At 43.8% G+C, this 19,802-nt stretch overlaps 2 protein-coding genes across 11 annotated transcripts in view; one reads left to right on the forward strand and one right to left on the reverse strand.

The window, feature by feature from the left end:
• On the forward strand, nt 1-7,094 carry MPC2 (mitochondrial pyruvate carrier 2). Its single transcript, XM_068180509.1, has 5 exons — nt 1-184; nt 3,560-3,600; nt 5,127-5,211; nt 6,284-6,395; nt 6,889-7,094. The coding sequence occupies exons 1-5, from the start codon at nt 79-81 to the stop codon at nt 6,926-6,928; spliced, it is 384 nt and encodes a 127-aa protein (XP_068036610.1). The 5' UTR covers nt 1-78; the 3' UTR covers nt 6,929-7,094.
• MPZL1 (myelin protein zero like 1) overlaps nt 6,748-19,802 on the reverse strand; it is a 43,520-nt gene continuing 30,465 nt past the window's right edge. For 3 of the 10 annotated variants that reach the window (XM_068180506.1, XM_068180498.1, XM_068180501.1), the window contains one exon: nt 6,748-7,439. In XM_068180506.1, coding sequence (XP_068036607.1) covers nt 7,178-7,439 — 262 coding nt within the window. In that variant the 3' untranslated portion in view covers nt 6,748-7,177. Of the gene's footprint in view, nt 7,440-7,833; nt 13,715-18,828; nt 18,935-19,802 lie in introns of those variants that run through there. The other 7 variants (XM_068180499.1, XM_068180500.1, XM_068180507.1 and 4 more) reach the window with 5 other exon arrangements.

The raw sequence follows: 19,802 nt of genomic DNA on the forward strand, positions 1-19,802 counted from the left end.
GACGGACGGACGGACGGACGGACGGGACGCGGACCCCGCTCAGTCCCCGCTCGCCCCTCGCTCGCCCCGTGCCTCGCCATGGCGGCCGCCGTCGCGGGGCTCCGCGCCTCCTACCACCGCATGCTCGACCGCATCGAGCTCATGCTGCCGCCGCGGTTCCGGCCCTTCTACAACCACCCAGCGGGTAACGGGCGGGGGTCACCTTGGCCCCCGGTTGGACCCGCGGGGAGGGCGGAGCGGGGGATGCGTTCCGTACGGGTGGGGGCCGGGATCGGGGCAGCAGTGACGCGCTTTGGGTGCTTCTGGCGCGGGAAAGAGGCCCTGGAGCGGAGTCCTGCTCCGTAACGGGGGCTTGATTGTGTTCGCGAAGGGAGAGCAGGATAATCGGGCACGGCACGGGTGGTTCCGGGATGGATGCGCTGCTGTCACTGTCGCGGTACCGCGGGATGGGTCCAGGGATCGCCTGGGCTGCCAGAGCCTGGCCCAGGGGATGTCATGGGTCTAAAGGGGCCTGGAGGCCTCAGCAGCCGCTTCTTTCAAGACGATGTGCTGGAAAAATCACAGAATCGTGGAATGGTTTGGGATGGAAGGGATATTAGAGATCATCCAGTTCCACCCGCTGCTATGGGTAGAGACACCTTCCACCAGAGCAGGCTACTCAGAGCCCCATCCGGCCTGGCCTTGGGCACTTCCAGGGACGGGGGAGAGTGCTGCCAGGGTTTCTGATCTTGAAATGTGCCCTGGTCAAGTCAGGCAGCCTTTGGGTTTATTTCCTTTCTGCTGAATCCCACGCTTCTACGTAGCAAAGGCAGCTCCTGCCCCTGGTGAATTCGCTGGAGCACTCCTGTGGGTAAAGAATGAGCTCCCCTCACCTGACCTGCAGTTCACCTTTTCGTGGGCAAGCGTGGGGGGTTGTGTTATTAGGGAGAAACCTCCTGTAAAATGATCCCGTTCGGCGCCATCTACATGTGTTTGTCATGTAAACAAATTGCGTTGGTTGTTAAAACCAGCGCCCGATAAAATCCTGGCATTCCATAGGCTCCGTCCCCACTGTTTCCTGTCAGTGTCACAGGCATCCTTGACTCTTCACCTACCAGGAATATGCACTGTGAAAATGGACTTTGGTTTGCAGTCACTTGCTCTATCCTCTTACAATGGCCCTCTCTTGGAAGAGAAAATCATTGCTCTAAAGAAATCACAATGGGTGAAAACTGCAGTTCTCAAAATGTTTGATTTGTACTGAATTCACTAGACCAATATATTTAACATTAACGTATTGTTTTTATATATAAAGAGACAGTATGTCCAACACCGAGACACACATTCCACTGGTGTGAAATGTGGCAGCTTCTACTTGCTCTTACTGGATGCAAGGCACAGCAAGTACTGGGAACATCCATGTTCCCTCTTCAACAGAGCTGGAGTGGGAATTGGAGAAGGTTTTGGAGGTTCTCTTGCAGTGCTTTTTACAAAAGTGCCTGTGGGCCACTCTTGGTCATCACCATCATGCTGTCATTAATAAATCCATTTTTAGGGATTCTGTGTATATATATGTTATATATACACACACATCTACCTGTCATAATCCATACTGATGGTGTAAGTGAGAAAAGTCACAGCACAAGCAAGTATAGAAACTGAACCCCTGCAACTTCTATTTTAGCCTTGAAGATGTGTCTGTGGGAAAGTTATGCAATAGATGTCACTCTTCAGGAAAGAAAAGTGGGTTAAAAATGACAGACTTTCTTTTATCTCCAGTGACATCTAAATCTCTAGTCTAATTCAGGAATATAAGCGTCAATGTCATGAAATTATAAATCACTTGTGAGGCATGAAGCACTTTCTGGCATAAAGAAAGCTTCCAGCAAAATAATTGGTGCCTGTTAAAAACAGTTTCTTTGGCTGGCATTGCTGGAGGACCGTGGAGGGCTGGCACACCAACTCCCCAGGCTGCCATGGGAAAGCAAGGGCTGAGCTTGTGCTCCCTCTCCTTTGGCCTCTCTGGTTCACTTTGCCGGACTAAACTCAAGTTTTCAGCACAAAGACTTCTTATATTTAATAGAAGTCATAAATTCTATAAACTGCTCACATGTGATATCTAAATTAGCCTCTGGTGTCCCCCTGCTCTCATGTGCTGCTGTCATATTCATCCTTGAAAAATTCTGGATGTCAGGATCTGGGAAGAACTCACCCAGGCTGGGTGCTTGCTGGAGTGCTCCAAGGAGAGGTCTGACAGTCTTACCTAATTACAGACTTGGCTTGGTACCTTCCCTGTCTCCAATTCTTTCTTGGTTCTGCAGTCAGCAGTTTGAAATGGTCGAGTTTTTTATTACTAATAAAAATTAATGTCAGTCTTCTTGAAAACTCTGCTAGCTGTTTAGGGAATGTTAAATAATTTATACTCATCCCACATCCTCTAGTACTCCAAATCTGAATTTGTGTTTTAGAATAAGATAAATGTTATTGATTAAAGCTACTCTGTAAGACTGATTTATTTATAACAAGCTGTATTTGCAGCCTGATACTGACACACCAAGTAAGTGCCTAAGAGAAGAGCAGCTGAAGTTTTTCTCTTTAAAGGATGAACATTAAGCTGCTGTTATCTAATATTCAACAATATTAGACAAAAGGTAATGTGCTTGTAGTTATTAAATGCAGTTTGAAACTTGATCACAAGCCAGGTGGGTTAAAAAGGACTTTATGCAAGGCTGCCAAGCCAGTTTTTGTTTCCCAACTCATAGTTTTAAACTTGAGGGTGGTTAAAACTGGAAGTACAAGTAGTTAGTGCAAGGTCTTTTTAAGGCTGAATTATTAGTGAAGAACTTGCTCTCAAAAAAAGCAGGCAACCAAAGTCCTGCTGGTCACTCCTATGTAATATATTACGGTGAAAACTTGGCTTCATTTTGCATGTTAGCAGTGTGCTGAGAAGTGACCTAAATGTTAATTTCTGACTGTTTCACAGGGGGTTGGTACTTTGGATTGTGGTCTCTCATTTAAGACTTGGAGTAGAAGTCCCAGATTAAATATTTCTGGCATAGTTGTAGGTGTGGCTTTACAGGGCTTTGTTTTAACCAACCAGCTGCTGTTTTAGCACTGCTGAAAATTACATGTGTTCGTAAGAGAGTTGTTTTTTTCCCCAGGTCCCATGTCATTGGATTTTTCTCCCTTCCTTCTTGAGATTTCCTCCTCTTCCCCCATAATCCTCCTTTGCCTACTGGTAGATTTTTGGGGTGTTTTCCTTATTCCTAGGGCTTTTCCTAAGTCTTTCAATTAAAAATGCATTTTGCCTGCTCCGGTGTCCTCAGTTGCTTTAACATGGACATACAAAATCCCATCCAGCTGTTGCAGAAATGTGTGGAGTGATCACACAACTGAAGGGTGATGCACTGAGTTGATGAATTTTGAGTATTAGGTGCTAGAGCTTGTATAGCAGTAGAAACTGCTAATATAAACAATTCATTATTAAAAAAAAAACAACTAAAACAAAACAAACTTACTGTGGGTATTAAAACAGCCACACCTTACTAAATAATTTAACTTTTCTCCCATCCTCCCTCAGGTCCCAAAACAGTGTTTTTCTGGGCACCTATTATGAAATGGGTAAGTACAAGATGCCTGCTGGTGTCTGGGTGTCAAGCCCAGGGCAATCTGCAGCAACAACACTGAGCAAGCAAGAGATTCCCAGCAGATACTTGAGCCTGCAGAAAGATTAGAGGCTCTAATTCTTAATATATGGGGAGGAACAAAATTAGCCTTAATAACAGATAGCACAAAATGAAGGGGATACAGCATGGAGAAAATGCTTTGTGGAAGAATTGTGCTTTTCACTGGGTTTCACCAAGGCTTTCTCTTGTGAAACACCGCCTGTTGTTCAAGGTAGGCATGATGCAAAACTCATAAAGCGTGTGTCTCTTCTGAGATTGAGGAATTTGAGAAGTACCTTATATGGATAAGTATCTCATAAGGAAGCCAATTCCTAAGCCTCATAGCTTGAAGGCAGGCTGAAGCGTGTCAGAGTGCAAGGTGGTCTTGACCTAAAAGACAAAGACAGCTGCCATTGTGGCTGTCAGTGGTGCTCTGCCTCCTGTGAGGTTCTGCTTCCCACTGGCTACAGCCCTGGGCTGTGTTTGTGCCCAGGTGATGCAAATGCCACCTCCTTAATCACTGTGCTCCTCCGAGGTGTTGCACTGATAGAGATAAAACGAGATCTCCAAACCCACGAGGGTTTGGATGGAACCTGCTCTTACCACTGCCAGCTGCTTTGTAACTTTGCCATTGTGAACCCCAACATTGTACAGGCCACAGGCAACACTGTGCTCTAAGCTACAGCTTGGTTTCTTTGTCAGTTTCTGGACTGGAGCTGCAGGAACCATGGTTAACCTTCCCCTTCCTCCGAGGTTCTCCCTGGAAACACCCTCCCGAGCCTGAGCACACAGGCAGCTCTTCTGTGCCCAAGAAGTCCTGGGTGAAAGCGCTAGGACTGTCTTACTTAGGGGTTTAGTTTGGGCTTTTCTGTGAACTGGTGTAACAGGGACGTGAAAATGTATTTCCAGTAGAGGGCAATAACACAACAAACAAAGCAAGCAGAGTGTTTGCTGCTAATGTCAAGTAGATCAGCCAAGCTATTCCTCAGTTTGGCTGCAAGTTTTCTACTATTACTGAAATTATATTAAAAAAGCACTTTTACCCCCTCAGATGAAGCTGAGTGAAGACTATATGGAATGAAGTTTACCAGCAGTATCTTAGCCTGACCTGTAGGAAGAAGGCCCTTATTTAGATAAGCCTCTACTTCTCTACTCGTTGCATGAAAACAAGGGTGGATCTTTTTCAGCTGCTTTCTTAAGCAGCTGTGTTCAAAGTAACCTTGTTCTTGAATTAACACAAAACTGCCAGTGCCTGGGATTTTATTGCCACCCAGTTGTAGCTGCTATAACTGTGTTCTTTCTCCTACCACAAGGGACTGGAAATGGATAGTGTCCCCCAGAGTCTAATTGCTCACAGAATGCATCCCATCTCCTCCATAATGCAGTAGGATAAGCACTGAGCTGTGAAGCAGCTTCCCCTTGTAAAGCTCTTGATCTGTTACAGGAGTCCCAGACTGGTGCTCACTGAATTTCTCTTTGCAGGGCTTGGTGTGTGCTGGACTGGCTGACATGGCCAGACCAGCAGAAAAGCTCAGCACAGCACAGTCTGCAGTACTCATGGCCACAGGTAAAGCCACACTTACTCCATGTTTTCACACAGAATCTTCTATCAGTACTAATCCACTTTACAGAAAGCCTTAATTTTAACATGCTAGCTGTCACTATTGCTGTTGGATGCTGATTCTAGGACAGACCTCTACTTGTTTTTGAATCAGTAAATATTCTGTAACAGTTTTCTACACCTCTTAATTTGGAATTGGTTCAGCACAGCACAAGTTGCTACGAGTTAGGCATGAGTGTCATCCTTTAAGTTACCATGATACCATTCATTGCAGTGACCTCTTTTCCTTCAGATCAAGTAATTTTGAAATCAGTCCAGGATACAGTGACTTTTCTTAGAACAGACTTTAAGGGATTTAAGAATGGTAGGGTAATTACACTAACATAACTGGAAAGAATTTACAAGAAATCTGAAGCAGTGGCACATGGACTACTGCATTCCCGTCTGCCAAGAATTCTCACACTGGCAGAAACAATATTCTGTAATCCTAGGAAAAGGTTTGGAAGGTTCCCATTTAGGTTGGAAAAGACTTTTAAGATCATGGAGTCCAACCATTAACCCAGCACTTCCAAGTCCACCACTAAAATGTGCCTCTAAGTGAAACAACTACTCTTCTTATAAACAAATCCAGGGATGGTTCCGCACCACTTCCTGGGCAGCTTTTTCCAATGCTTTTCCTGTCTGAAAGGGTTCTCCAGACTTTGATACCTGATGCAGTCCTGTGCATTTTCCATACGTTTTGCATAATCTCCAGTGTAGTGCAGCAAGCTGGATATGAGCAAAATACCACTACACTGCAACGTTGCTGGAGAATTAAGGTCTAGGCTGCTGTAGACTACAGAGGATCTGTGATATTCAGACTATGATTTACCTTACTGTAGCTATTTTAGAAAAATGCAGTACATACCTGTAGGTGTCCCACCGGCACTTTTCACTGAGAAAAAGGTAGTTATAAGCAAACCAGTTGTCTGACATGAAGTTGTGAGATTTGTTTACTTCAACTGGCCCGTGAATCTGCCTCCAAATATCTGAATATTTAATTTGAAATTTCTTTACACTTTCCATTTTTTTTCAACAGGCCTTATTTGGTCAAGGTACTCTCTGGTGATTATCCCTAAAAACTGGAGTCTGTTTGCTGTGAACTTCTTTGTTGGCTGTGCTGGTGGTTCCCAGCTTTTCCGAATATGGAGGTATGCATTACTAAGGGTACAAGTACAGCTAAGCATTAACCAGGATATAAATGCTGCCAGTCTCTCTGTCAGTGCAACAGGCAAGAGGAACCGAACCATTCATGAAACATTACAGAATGTTTTTGCTACATTGTTAGTTTTACAGTTAAGTGGACTGAAGCTGTAAATATTCTCAGTCTAGCTAGAGCAGCATTGAATCGTGTCAGTTCCAGCTGGATCCAATGGCTTTTAAGCGGAGCAGCAGTTTTCAAAAAATTGTTTCTTGAAGGAAACTCTGGGCGTTTTCTGGCTTTAGTACTGGCCAGGAATGTGGCAACCTTAGCTACTTTGGAACTTCCTACAAGAATTAAGATATCCTATCCCGAGTTTCCACCCTCAAGTCCACTGTAATTTTAAACCTCCTCTGGTGAACAGATTGCTAGGAAAACACTGTTATTGTAACTGGTGTTCTATTCTATTCTTAGCCTGTGCTCTTTCTTTTTTATTCCTATAGGTATAATCAGGAGCTAAAAGCACAAAAGCAGGTGCAATAAAGAGATGCTTAACCCAACAGGTCAAATCCAGCAACGCACAAACCCAACCCCATGGGACCTAGCTTCACTAATTTTAATGTTTTTTTTTCTTCTCTGAGAAAATAAAAGAGAAAAATAAAGGAGATCAAATGTTTTCTAAGTGCAAATAACCAAGTATCTCCACACATTTGAATAAAGGGCAACCTTTTAAAACGAAGGCGGAATTGTTTGTCTTGTATTGTCTCTTTAAAGAAACTGGCTGGATTTTGCCTAAAAAGAGTTGCTGAGCCTCACCTTATCTGATTCCACTGAACATTGATGGGAGTGACAAAGTACTGGTGACAGCCAGAGCCTCAGACTGAAGTGATCTTTCCTGTCACAGACAGAAAACCACCTGGGTTTGCCATATTTCAGTAACCAACAGTAGCATTTGCATTTCATTTCCTGATGCTCTTCCTTCCCCAGTAGCATCAGGATATTTGTTCCAGCTTCAGCTGTGTGTGTCTTCATTTGTTCCCCAACTACCACTGTCCTGAAAAAAAAGACAGCAAACAAATGTGCCACTGGTGTTTTAGCTTCCTTCACAACTCCAGGCAGAAGAGGGGGGTGTTGAAGCCCCAGACTTAGACTCAGGAATTCACATGCAGGGGAAAAGATAACTGAGGCAAGGTAGGTTCTGATGAGTCTGTCAGCTCCCCTTTTTCAAAGGCTGTCCCACCAGGAAGTCAGTTCTCTGTTCTGCCATAGTTCCACTTGCGTGTCTTGGTCCTTGGTCCCAGGGTCTCAAGTGGGAAGTTCTCCAGCTGTGTTAGTCACCAAGTGGACAACAGTGACTGAAGAAGAACACTGCTAGGAAGAGAGGTGGTGTATTCCAGTCCCCCTCCCTTCCCAGTCCCCAGCCAGGTAAGACTCATCCAGCAAACCAGTAATGGGAAAAAAAAAAGTGTATTAAAATATTCACAAGATTACAATAGAAAACATTAAAGTCCATTCAAGAAAAAATATCCAAGATAACTGTTCCAGATGAGTCTGTAGAAGCAAAAGCACTAACAGTTGGTACACTGGCTCTTCATGTAATCAGGCCATGCAATGCATATCTAGCTCCCTCACACAGATTATACACCTGTCTTACAGGTGTTTGTTGTCTTGCACACCTCCAGGACAGAGGTTTATAAAAGAAAAGTACCCAGTCTATGTTTTCAATTACATTTACCACATAAGAACAGTTGGCATTGCAGGGAGACAGAAAACATTGCACAGCACACTGATCTCCAAAGGCATTGAACTTACATTTTAGAGTGCAAAAATACCTGTAAATGAAAGGGCTTATTAGCTTTAGGGCAGTGAAGAGAAAGAGAAACCTAAAGAAGAGAATAATTGCTGAGCCTTGTTAATATGATTTTGTAGTCTCCCATATAAAAATGTTACACTGCAGAGGTGTGGCCATAGCCCAGAAGACCCACTCACCTTCTCTCTTGGTGGTTTTATTGAGGAAATACTTCCATCACCTATGATACAATAAGAACTTTTTGTATTTGAGGTCCTTGGCAGATACACTAATAATGTAGAATTCCAAGACAAAATTCCAATACAGAGTGAAGGTGTTCTGGTCACAAATCAAGAACTCCATACCTGACCTCAGTGAATCCCCTTTAAGGCAATGCAGCTTTTAAGTTGCATGCACACCTTTACTGCAGTTACAAGACAGATGGTTATCTAGACAGTTCTCACAGGTTGAAAAACCTAATTACAGCTCTTCTAGTCATAAACCAAAATACCACTAAAGCTTTGAGAGAAAACAAAACCCTACAGGTCTCCAGTTATAAATGACACATCAGGAAATGAGTTGCAGGGACATACCTGCCCCTTGTAAAGGCTCTTAATGTTTTGTGAATGTCGTGAGCATCTTCCTCACAGAACAACTGCTGAAGTCAAAAGGGGTCACAGAAACCTGATGGACTGAGTACAGCTACCAATTTACTTAGCTTGATACCTTATTTCTAATTCTCTTGAAATTCATTTATGGTAATCAAAATTAAGGGAGATTTCAGATTGATCCCAGTTTTGTTTGAATGATGAATAAGAGAGAATTTATTGCAAGTCTTCCATCACACTGGCCCTCCCAGGTCCACTATCCAGGAGCAATGACCCCCCCTATTTTAGTCACTGGCTACTGCCTCAAGAGAGGTGCCTGCTCCTCCTCTGGGCTGCTGCAAGCCTGGCATGCAGCACTTGTTTTGAAAATAGATGATCCTAAAAAGAGCTGGCAGCAGTGCTACAACAGGACAAGGACAACACCCTTCATGTTCCTCAAAGTCCAAGCTGTTATTTTCTTCCTGCAAGGAACAGCATCAGAGAATTAAGAGAACAGCAGCAGCAGAGCAAACAGAGTTAAACTTCTGGTCACCAGAACATCAGGATATGATGCTCTTGTCTGACTTAAAATCCCTGCTTGCTCCACATATCAAGGAAGAGAAATCCTCTGTCTCCTGAGACTTTACTAAGTAAGCCAACTCAGTATCAGTCCCTTTCATCAGCACAGGTTAACATATCATTAAACCATCTCAGATAACTTGAGGAACAGAAAGTTCACAAGTGTTGTCTCACAATGCCTGAAGTTCTTTTGACTTCAGCATGAATACATTACTTAATAATTATACTGCTCACTTTTCCACGACCAAAAAAAACCAAAAAATACCAAAACAAAACAAAAAAAAACACCCCAAAAAAACAAAAAAAACCAAAAAAAAACCCAAAAAAATCCTTAAAAAATTCAACAGCTTTGGCACTGGAGTGGGATTCAGACAGATTTCTGCCATTCCTGGGGGAAGACTTTTGTTTCTTTCTAAAAAGATGTTTAGTGTTTTTAAAAAATACTTCCACGTTCATTCTGCCTTCATAAAGAGGACCCAAGAAGCCTTGCAGGGAGCCTCCTCAGTCTAGGCAATATGAACATACCTCTAGCTAGACAAAAGCCATGCAAGGAGATGTCTCCTTAAGTCAGCTAAAATCAGCCAGATCAGTGTGTCTCCTAAAGTTAGCACCAGATCAGTCCTAAAGTTAGCACCGGATTCATGTGCTTCCTGAAGTTAGCACCACATCAGAATTGTGCTCAGATTCTCCAGTACATTCCAGCAGGAAAAGAAGCAAACATTAGTAGCAGACTTCAGAGGCAAGGCCAGCCCCATCTTCTCATAGCAGCAAGTTTCTGATTGCCACATTCATCACAATTCTCCCTCTTACTCAAAAATGTTGGGGGAGAAAAGACGGTGATGCGTAGGGATGAACATAGGCAGATCAAAATCAAGTTTCCCCATCAACCACATCCAAAGCATTAGTGCTTTATTAAGTGTAAAATAAATGTTGGGAAGTAACAGCCTGATAGATAAGGAAAGCAGCAGCAGCAGCAGGATTCCTCCTGATCTTAATCATAATTTATACTGGGTTGGAAGGGACCCATCAGGATCATCAAGTCCAACTCCTGGCTCTTGGCAGGACACCCCAGGACTGACACCACGTGCCTGAGAGCAGTGTCCAAACACTTCCTGAACTCTGTCAGGCCTGGTGCTGTGACCACTTCCCTGGGGAGCCTGTTCAGTGCCCAGCCACCCTCTGGGCAAAAAACGTTTTCCTGACATCCCACCTAAACCTCCCCTGATTCATCTTCATGCCATTCCCTTGGGTCCTGTCACTGGTCACAGAGAGAAGAGAGCGGTGCCTGCCCCTCTGCTTCCCCTCATGGGGGTGCTGAAGACCACAATGAGGTCTCCTCTCAGTCTCCTCCAGGCTGAACAGATCGAGTGACCTCAGCCATTTGTCAGAAGGCTTCCCCTCCACTCCCTTCACCATCTTCGTGGCCTCCTTTGGACACTCTCCAACAGCTTCATGTCTTTTTTATATTGTGGCACCTAAAGCTGCCCCCAGCACTCGAGGTCAGGCCGCCCCAGCCCCGAGCAGAGCAGGACAATCCCCTCCCTTGCCCGGCTGGCCATGCTGGGCCTGGTGCCCTCCAGGACAGGGATGTCCCTCCTGGCTGCCAGGTGCAGAATTCAGCACTTCAGAAGATCCTATAGAACCACAGAATCACAGACTGGACTGGGTTGGGAAGGACCTTAAAGATCATCCAGTTCCAACCTCCCCCCACCATGGGCAAGGACATCTTCCATCAGACCAGGTTGCTCAGAGCCCCATCCAACCTGGCCTTGAACACTTCCAGGGATGGGGAATCCACAGCTTCTCTGGGCAATCTGTGCCAGGGCCTCACCATCCTCTAAGTAAAGAATTTCCTGACTGAGCACTGCAGCAACCAAGGCAGTGGATCTTATCAACAGATGGAAGCTTGAGTGGACAAACTACCCCTGAGTGTTTCTGGGGTGAGTAGGTCCCGCTCCATCAGCTTCCAGCACTGGGTACCATAGCCTTTCATGTGGAGTCTTGCTAAAAAACCCTGCTTAATTAATGAAGTAGAAGAACATATTTAAAGGTCTCCTGTGAATAAAAAAATTGTCCATTTTTCATCTTGTATATGTTATTGCCAAAAAATAAAATGCTAAAATATTTACAGAGCTATTAGTTAGCCTCAGCTCGGTGTCTCAGTTCCCTACAATACTTGGCAAATACCTGAAAACTGATGCTTTAAAACTGAAACATGCTTTTTTTTTTTTTGATACCAGCCAAGTCTTGGAAGAAGAATTACACAAATTCAGATATTGCAGGATTAGCAACTGACATATGGCAGAATAAATTAATCCATGGTTTCCTTCTGAGCCCCAGTTTTAAGAAGCTGGTTCTGGCTTTGAGGACAATGTCCTAAGATCTACCCAATGCATGCATACAAAAATAAAGCTGTTGATTTCTAATAAAGGCAGCTGTTGTCAGGAAACCAGTGAAGTCTGATCTTGATGAAAGATTATAGTGTTGGCATACCTAACTTTGTTGGGGACAAAACTCCCACTGTACACAAAATAGTTATTAAAAATTGCACTGTCATAATTAAAGGATTATCTAATGTGGTTGTGAAAGGGTCTGCCATTGGCCTGTAACTATTTTTCATGTGCTTGGTGTTAAGAGTCAAATGTGAGCTTGAGTTTGTTTGGAACAGGTTGCCTAGAGATGCTGTAGAGGTCCCACCTGTGGAGATGCTCAAAACTGGGCACAGTGCTGGGCAGCCTCCTCTGGCTGACCCTGCTGGAGGGAGACTGCATGATCCCCAGAGTTGGTCCCTCCAACCTCAACTATTCTGGGACTGATTCTGTGAAACATACTGAACTAGGAAATGGGTAAGAATCAGAGAAAAGAGGTTACCATAGACCAAACTAAAAATTATTTGCTGCCAAAAAAAAACCAACCCAAAACAAAACTACCACATTGGGATGTACAAAACAGAACTCCTTCTTCTATATGCCACCTTGAGAAGATCTCTGCTGGAAGGCCACTTCTAGTTTTGAGCACCAGATTTCAGGATACAACGGGTCAGCAGAAGAAATCCTCATCAGCAGAGATCCTTAACACTCTAGGAGTTGTTTAACCTAGAAACAAGAGGCTGGAGAATTGTATTCAAGCACTAGACTTGCAGAGATGAAAGCAATAAACTGCCCATCTGCATCCTCTGTGCAAATATTGGTCACACACACAAAAAAAAAAAAACAAAAAAAACCCCAAAAAACCACACACATCAAAAAACACAAAGTGCCCTAGATTTCCTCCAGAAGTTGTTCAGCCTCCACTACAGGCTTCTGAGAACAGATAAAGCACCTCCAAGGAGGTGACAGTGGCATAATGGAGCCATGGGAGAGAGGTGTGGGAGTACTACAGCTTCCAGATCCCTTGGAGCCCTTTTTAACGCTTGCATGAAATGACAGAGCTTTGAGGAATAAATATTTCACTGAAAGGTTCAAAAGAGTCTGAGGTAACCACCTACAGCTACAGCTTCCTATGCCTTTAACTCACTATATCCTTTGTTTTCACAGGTAAACTACCATTTCACAAAATTCATTAGATCAACACTATCCCTGCCCCTTAAAGGACTAAGCTTCAATAGCTGGGCTCATCGAGAAGTAAACAGTTTTGTGACCCACATTACACAGGTCAGGTAGGCCTAAAGGTTTCCTTCACTCACACTGCTAAGACGTACATTTCTGATAGCTAGGAGTCACAATTTGGCTTACAAGACCAAGTCAGAGGGTCTAGTTTACATGAGAAGGCAGCCTGTACTGAGAATCTGTCCAAGGAATGATAAATACCCTGTATACATAAAGAATTCTGAACATAAAGAAAATGTCTTCTTTATAATCACCTCAACTAAAGAAATTAGGCCCTATAAGCAAAGAAAAAAGAATCTCCAGGTCAATCTAGAATCTTCAGGCATCTTCCAGTTTCTCCATTAATAATCAAGATAAAAATATTTTAAAATTGTGATGCGAGTTTTCATTTTCTCTCTCGTCACACAAGATACAAAAAAAAAAAAAAAAAGAATATTGGCAATTTATAAGCAAAATTCTTACCGCATTTCAACATGCAACATTGGTCTCACTTCTGTACGATTAAATAGACTATTTACACACAATACATATATATCTCTCCCTCTGTATGCACATGCATTGGTCCTAGCCTAGGCATCAAAGGCCACATGTGAGTTCTCTGGGTCAAATCTTGCTCAAGCAATTCCAGTCTGAATGTGTGTTGTCCTTTGGATAGCTGAGGATCTCAGTTCTTCCGAATGTCGGCGTAGACCACAGACTCTGACTTGTTGATCTTGTCGCTGTGCTGTCCCCCGGAGTGATCTAACTGCGCGTAAATGACTGGGCCCTGGGGACACAAGGAACAGGCACAGTCAGGCTTTTTCAGAACTGCCCACGCTGCCCCTCACTTCCATGGGGGCTGCAGCAAGATGAAAGCTAAAGCAAGACCACAGAGCTCTTATGACTGCGAACGGCACTTGGAAGCAGGTGGAATGAACCCTCAGCTGCACGTGAGCTCTAGTCTGCCACCTTTCTCCTCTCAGGAGCATGCCAAACAGCACCCTTGCCTCCCTCCAAAACTGCCTGCTGTCACACAAAGCAAAATCTAGGATCCCTTGCTCTGAAAAGCAGCAATTCTTGTGTGCTATGTAGCAAAGACACCTGGCTCAGTCAGATGCATGCCAGATTTAATATTATTCAAGAGGAACCCTACTTGAGGTTTACCAGTCAACAGCAGAGTGTACTTCCCAAACTGCTACTCAGGTCCTGTAAATCTCAGCATGGCTGTGCCACTTGGATAAAGAAGCTGCAGCCACCCTGTGACTCAAGTCACTGCCCAAGCCAGAGATGGGGCCGAGACTTACACAGCAGTGAGCCAGAAGTGTTAAAATGGTGCAGCAATACAGAATTCTTACCTGTCCTCCGAGCCAGCCCAAGGCAGCAGCAGCTCACAGACGCCTTGGGCAGGCACGGCCTCACACCTTCGTGACATTTGCTGCGGTGCGGGGGAAGACATTACAGCCCTGTCCTTCAGCTGAATGTGTGAACACTCTCTAAAACACCACATCCTCTTAAACATAGCCCAGGGAAAGCCAACTGCAGCTACTGAGGACAGGACTGCAGCCTCCACGGAGCAGAGGTCCAGCAAGACAGGCGGGACCTTGATGGCAAGAGAGCTGCAGCTCCCATGCTGAACCCCCCAAGTGAGACAAGCACAGGGCTGCCACCTTCTCCCAGTGGGCTGCCACCACACACCCCATGCAGGAGGCAAAGACACTGTGCTATCTTGTGATGACTGGGGCGGGGGGAATAAAAAATAGAGAGCTTTTAGTTTGTTTGTGGCTTTTTCAGCAGTTTTTCCTTCAAAACTTTTCATCTATTTAACTGTTCTGGTGTCCCTGACATCCCAGGAAGAAGTAGCCTTCACTGGCACTTCTCTACCCCCTTCTTCCCAGTACTTCTGGAGTCCTGACGAATTAGGAAACATTTGTATAGACCTGACACAGAAATTTTTCCATCTATTTTCCAAAGCAATTATGAGACAGAGATGAAAACAGACCTTCTGTACAGAAAATTAAGGTCACACCTGATAAATACCTTGTTCTCTTTGAGAAGTGATTTAAATCCATATTTTATTCCTTCTGGGTAAAGTATTTCCAAAGTAATAAAGAATAGAGGAAGAAGATGGACTGAAGGGTAAAAACCTGCAAGTAAGTATAAAACCCTGAATATAAACAACACACTGAGAAATTGGGAAAAAAAAGGACACCGATGTCCTAGAAAACTCTGGATTTCAAATCTCATTCTAGCCACTTCTTAAACAAAAAATCTCTGCTATTTGCTTTCATGTTGTTCTGGTCTCCAACACTGTACTGAGATTTCTAATTCCAGTCAGATCACAGTGTCTATATAAAATTCAAGGCAAAGTAACCCTGAAGTTTAATTGCAAGCAATTTTGGAAAACTCATCTGCCTGAGGCCAGAGGTCAGGGTATGATAAATTCATTTTGAGAGCACTATCAGTTAAAAAAAAAAAAAATAAATAAATCTAACAGCAGAAAGTACTCACTGTGACATTCCAAATCTTGTTCAAGTAATTCTGATGGGTCAATTGTCTACCAGTGCAGTTCACTCAGTATCAGTTACCACTGTAGTGGATTTTTGCCAGTTTAAATATATTCACTGTGCTGCAAGCAGCATGTTAGTGGTGTGGAGAGACTGACTGCTGTGATCAGCTGATCCAAACCCAGCTATCATTGTCTCAATGTGTTCACTGTCAGTCACCTAAAAAAGGTGGTAGATAGCCAACACAGAGAAAAGGAGGGACCAAGGATTTATTACAGGGTTCATCTATTTGATTTGCTGCCAACTGATTCTCTAGCTGACTATAAGCATCCCCTGGACCATTTTAAAAACTGTCTAAACCATTCAGAACATTCACCTAATCCCAAGTAAGCTCATCCTGACTCTTCAGAACCAGAAGATAGACCAGCACTGCTATATACAACCAGCACTTCCTGAAGCCTTGCAATTTTTCCATTCAGAATTGAAGGGAAAAGAGCAGCAGGTGTAACTGCTAAGGGTTTGTCAGCAGAGTCATGAATTGCAAGTTACAAAAAAGAAAACGGAATTTTGAAGTTAGACCACCATGGTCCAACAGCAGTCTGCAGAATTTTCAAATTTCTCAGATTCTGAATGATGTTGCAACTACCACAGATTCAGGCTCTGGGAAAGTTATCTGAAATTTCAATCAAGATTCTTGGCATTGCAAACTGCTCCTTCTCAGGGTCCTGGGATCCAAACAAGAACATCCACGTGGGAAATCCATGTAGTTCTTGCCTGTACTGTAAATTGTTCCTTACCCACACAAATAACATTCCTGGTAGAACAGCAGTCACTAGAGAATGATGGCACGGACAAGAACCACCACAGACAAATCTGACAGGACAGAACATACCTGCTGAGAAGGAGGGCACAGTGAAAACAAGCAGAGCTGATTCAAGCTGCTGAACACTCACAGAATCAGATATGCAAACTCCAGAAAGCAAGGTCCACACCTGAGTAACTTGCACTCAAAACAAAGGAAGTGAAGTCTCAGTGCATTTTCAGCTGAGATGTGATGCAGACAAATATTCCATTACTGTTCTTGAACTGATACATAAATTAAAAAATGAATAAGCTTCATTTAATTAATTTAAATGCCACTCTAAGAGCAAACACCTCTGTTACTGTTTCTAACTAGCAGAGGCAGTTTTGCTGGTATTCACAGTTCTTTTCCACCAGTGAAGTACAAAGCATTCATTCACTTCCTACACATCCTACCTGGGAAAAAAAGCTACAAGGAAGACCACAGGCCTCTGCTGTTTGACCACAGCATTGACTGTGGGAGCCACTGGTCTAAAACTGCCAGGCATTCCAAGAGACAAGAGTGTGCCTGAATCAGCAAACAGCCTGCAACAGCTCTGGGAACTGCTAGGAATGAGTGTCTGCCTTTCACCTGCACAACACCTCAAAAGCTTGAATACTGTAACTCATTTTTTGATTACCAAGAAACACCAGATTTTACTTGTATGTGATGAAAGATTTCAAATATGTTGATTTGCATGCTGATATGACCCTTAAAGAAACCACCAAACAATGGCTAGAAGCTAACAATGTACATGTAATCAACTGAAATTTAGCTTCCTCACTTGTTTAAATATTCTGTTCAAAATCTGATCTACCCTGGTTTCACTGTGGATCTTCGTAAAGGAAAGTAAATATGTCTAGCTGTTCTGTAAAGATGGGGCAAATGCTCAACAGGAGGTAGAGGAATTACTTGCTGCTACAAATGTCTGCTACAAAAAGAAACTGTCTGACAAAAGGGATTAAAAATCTAAAAACTAAACTAAAACTGAATGACACAAAAGCCATTTGCAGTATTTTTCGGTTGAGGTCAGCAGAGTTCATGCTTGGTGTTTTCCTTTAGGAACTTACCTGCAGGGTGAGCTCTGTCAATGAAGAAACAGACTGGAGTGACTACAGAAGGGCAAAAGCACCCTGATTCTGAGTTAATAGCACAAAGTTTAGATTTACTCTGCTGCTCCTTCCAGCACACTCAGACTCAGAACCCTGGGGACATCAAAAGCTGAGGACACCGCAAGTTTTCACACCAAAACATTGGAGTATTTTTGCTTTCAAGATGCAAGCACAGAACAGCACCTGTGTGTAGCTCTCAGGGCACTTGCAAGTACTCCTTCATGCCATGACAATAATTAGATAAAACCTTTTGGGTTTTTCACCTATGGATGCTGACTCCAACAACTACTGTATCATAAATCTCACCATGCTGGTTTTGCCTGCTGCTACAAGAACTATTCAGGTCAAAATCTGACCATTTTTAAATCCTGATTATATAGCCTCTGTGAACAACTGATCTCTGAAGGCAGAAGGCAGCTTTGTGGGCCTGTGTGCTAAAACTCTGGAAATACTGCATGGCCCAGAACAAAATGCATTTCAAAACCAAACCAGAAGCCCACGAGAGTAGGAGCTTTGACTTTACTGAGCCGACTGTTAGCACGTTTGGTTTTTTCCTGTATTGTTAATACATTAACACACATCTCCATTATTTTGTCAGGAGAAATTAAGAAACCAGGTATTGACTTGCACACACTACACGGCAGCCACTTGCTAAAAGGTGGGTAATTAAGAAAAAGTCAATTTTGGACTTAAACTCTCTCAGGACCTGTATCTTCAGAGGAAAATTGCTAGGAATACTCAAATCAAGAGGGAAGAAACTTCCAAATAAGGAAATCCTGTACTACGAACGAGTCATGATCCGCTCCTGCTCTGTCCCTTCCCATGGGATGCTAAGCCTGGATAAAAGCCACTTTTCCCCTTCAAAGTCAGCAGAACTTACCAGCTGCAGCAAGCACAAAGACTGGCACTTTCAAGCCCACAAAAGTTGGGAGGCACAGCAGAAGAGAGCTCTTAGCAGCACAAATCATCTGCAAACTGGTCAGCACCTGGCTCCTCCCCTTGTGAAGGAAGTACTATGGAGCATGAGAGTGCAAGGCAAATCCCTCCCCATTACCATCCCAGAACAGACTAGGCAGCTTTATGGGGTGATCCATATCTGACAAACACTGTATTGTGTCTGTGTTAAACAGATACTCCTTGCATTTCACTACCACCTCTGTATGTTAATGCACAAGACCACAACCATGTTTTTTCATAATTTAGTATGAAAAGGGCATAAAACTCCATCTCAGCGAATAGGAAGATGCTGCTCTTTGAATTGCACCAAGCCTTCTACAGCAGAGCTCACCGGTCCCAGCTTCCTGCGCACCCCTTGAGCAGCGCATGCACTTTTACCAGCGACAGCCCCTAATATGCACGAATCCCACCCTGCCTGGATGTTCTCCACAGCAGCTGCCCCAGGCTGGGGGGAATCCTGCCTCGGGGGGCAGCAGGAGCAGTTTACCTGGTGTGATCTGGCAGGCACGCTGTTTACCAGGCCCTCTGTGTCGGAGGGCGCCTTCTGCGGAGCTTGCTTAACCGGAGACATCAAGCTCTCAGAGGTACTGCAGCTGACGAGGTGGCAGAGCAGAGTTTGCACGACAATGTTCAAGAGGCACACGAAAAACAAAACAAAACAAAAAGGAAAAAAGAAAAAAGAAACAAAAAACAAAAGACGAATGATGGCAAGATGAAATGTGGCAGGTTACGCCAAAGTAAAAAAATGAACATAATGGATTCTGAAATAAGCACACACAATTCTCCATCTCTCCCGAGACATTTCTCTGTCATTCCTCTGAGTTTCACTGGTAAGCAACAGGAAGGAGCAGCTATTAACATAGGACAGCAGCTCCTCCACAACCCCTGGTCCTTAGATACTCCCATTCAACTCAGCCTCTCTAAAATAATGTGTTCTCTTCTCAGTTAGCAGTGGTAAACAGCAATTATCTTCTAACTAGAAGCTAAACAATGCCAGTCACTAAGGCAAGTGTTGTACCACTGCTACAGTTAGAGCCAACACTTGCAAGAGCCACCAGCTCTCTCTATACCAGCAAGGTACTTCCTACCCAACTCTGTATTAGTTCCCTTGCTCTTACAGTTAGGCTGTGAGCCCAAAAGAATTCTCCCAGCAGACACCAGTCTGTGGAGCAACTACCTCAAGAGTCACACAGGACATTTATGCTATGTGCCCTCATATAGCTACTTGAATACCTAATCAGGCAAATCTTGGTTTTCAAACAAAACAGTCTTGTGGTGAGAACCAACACCCTAAAAGAAGGCTCAAGGTTCTCACCCTCTGATTGCTTCTTTTCATCAGCTTAAAGCAGGACTGAAAAGAAAACAAGCCTGTGACAGAAAAATTAATACCACAGAGCAAATGCCCTTGAAGTTGGTGACTTCTGGGCAATGCAGTGATAGGTCTCTCACTGCTAGGTCTAC

This window comes from Anomalospiza imberbis, chromosome 2 (genome assembly GCF_031753505.1).
Source record: "Anomalospiza imberbis isolate Cuckoo-Finch-1a 21T00152 chromosome 2, ASM3175350v1, whole genome shotgun sequence".
Taxonomy (NCBI): domain Eukaryota; kingdom Metazoa; phylum Chordata; class Aves; order Passeriformes; family Viduidae; genus Anomalospiza; species Anomalospiza imberbis.

Bases quoted from the DNA above. Each gene is read 5' to 3' on its own strand.
- MPC2 (XM_068180509.1), top strand. From the start codon at position 79: ATGGCGGCCGCCGTCGCGGGGCTCCGCGCCTCCTACCACCGCATGCTC. The intron at 185-3,559 runs GTAACGGGCGGG...ATCCTCCCTCAG, and splicing joins CTTCTACAACCACCCAGCGG to GTCCCAAAACAGTGTTTTTC. The intron at 3,601-5,126 runs GTAAGTACAAGA...TTCTCTTTGCAG, and splicing joins GGGCACCTATTATGAAATGG to GGCTTGGTGTGTGCTGGACT.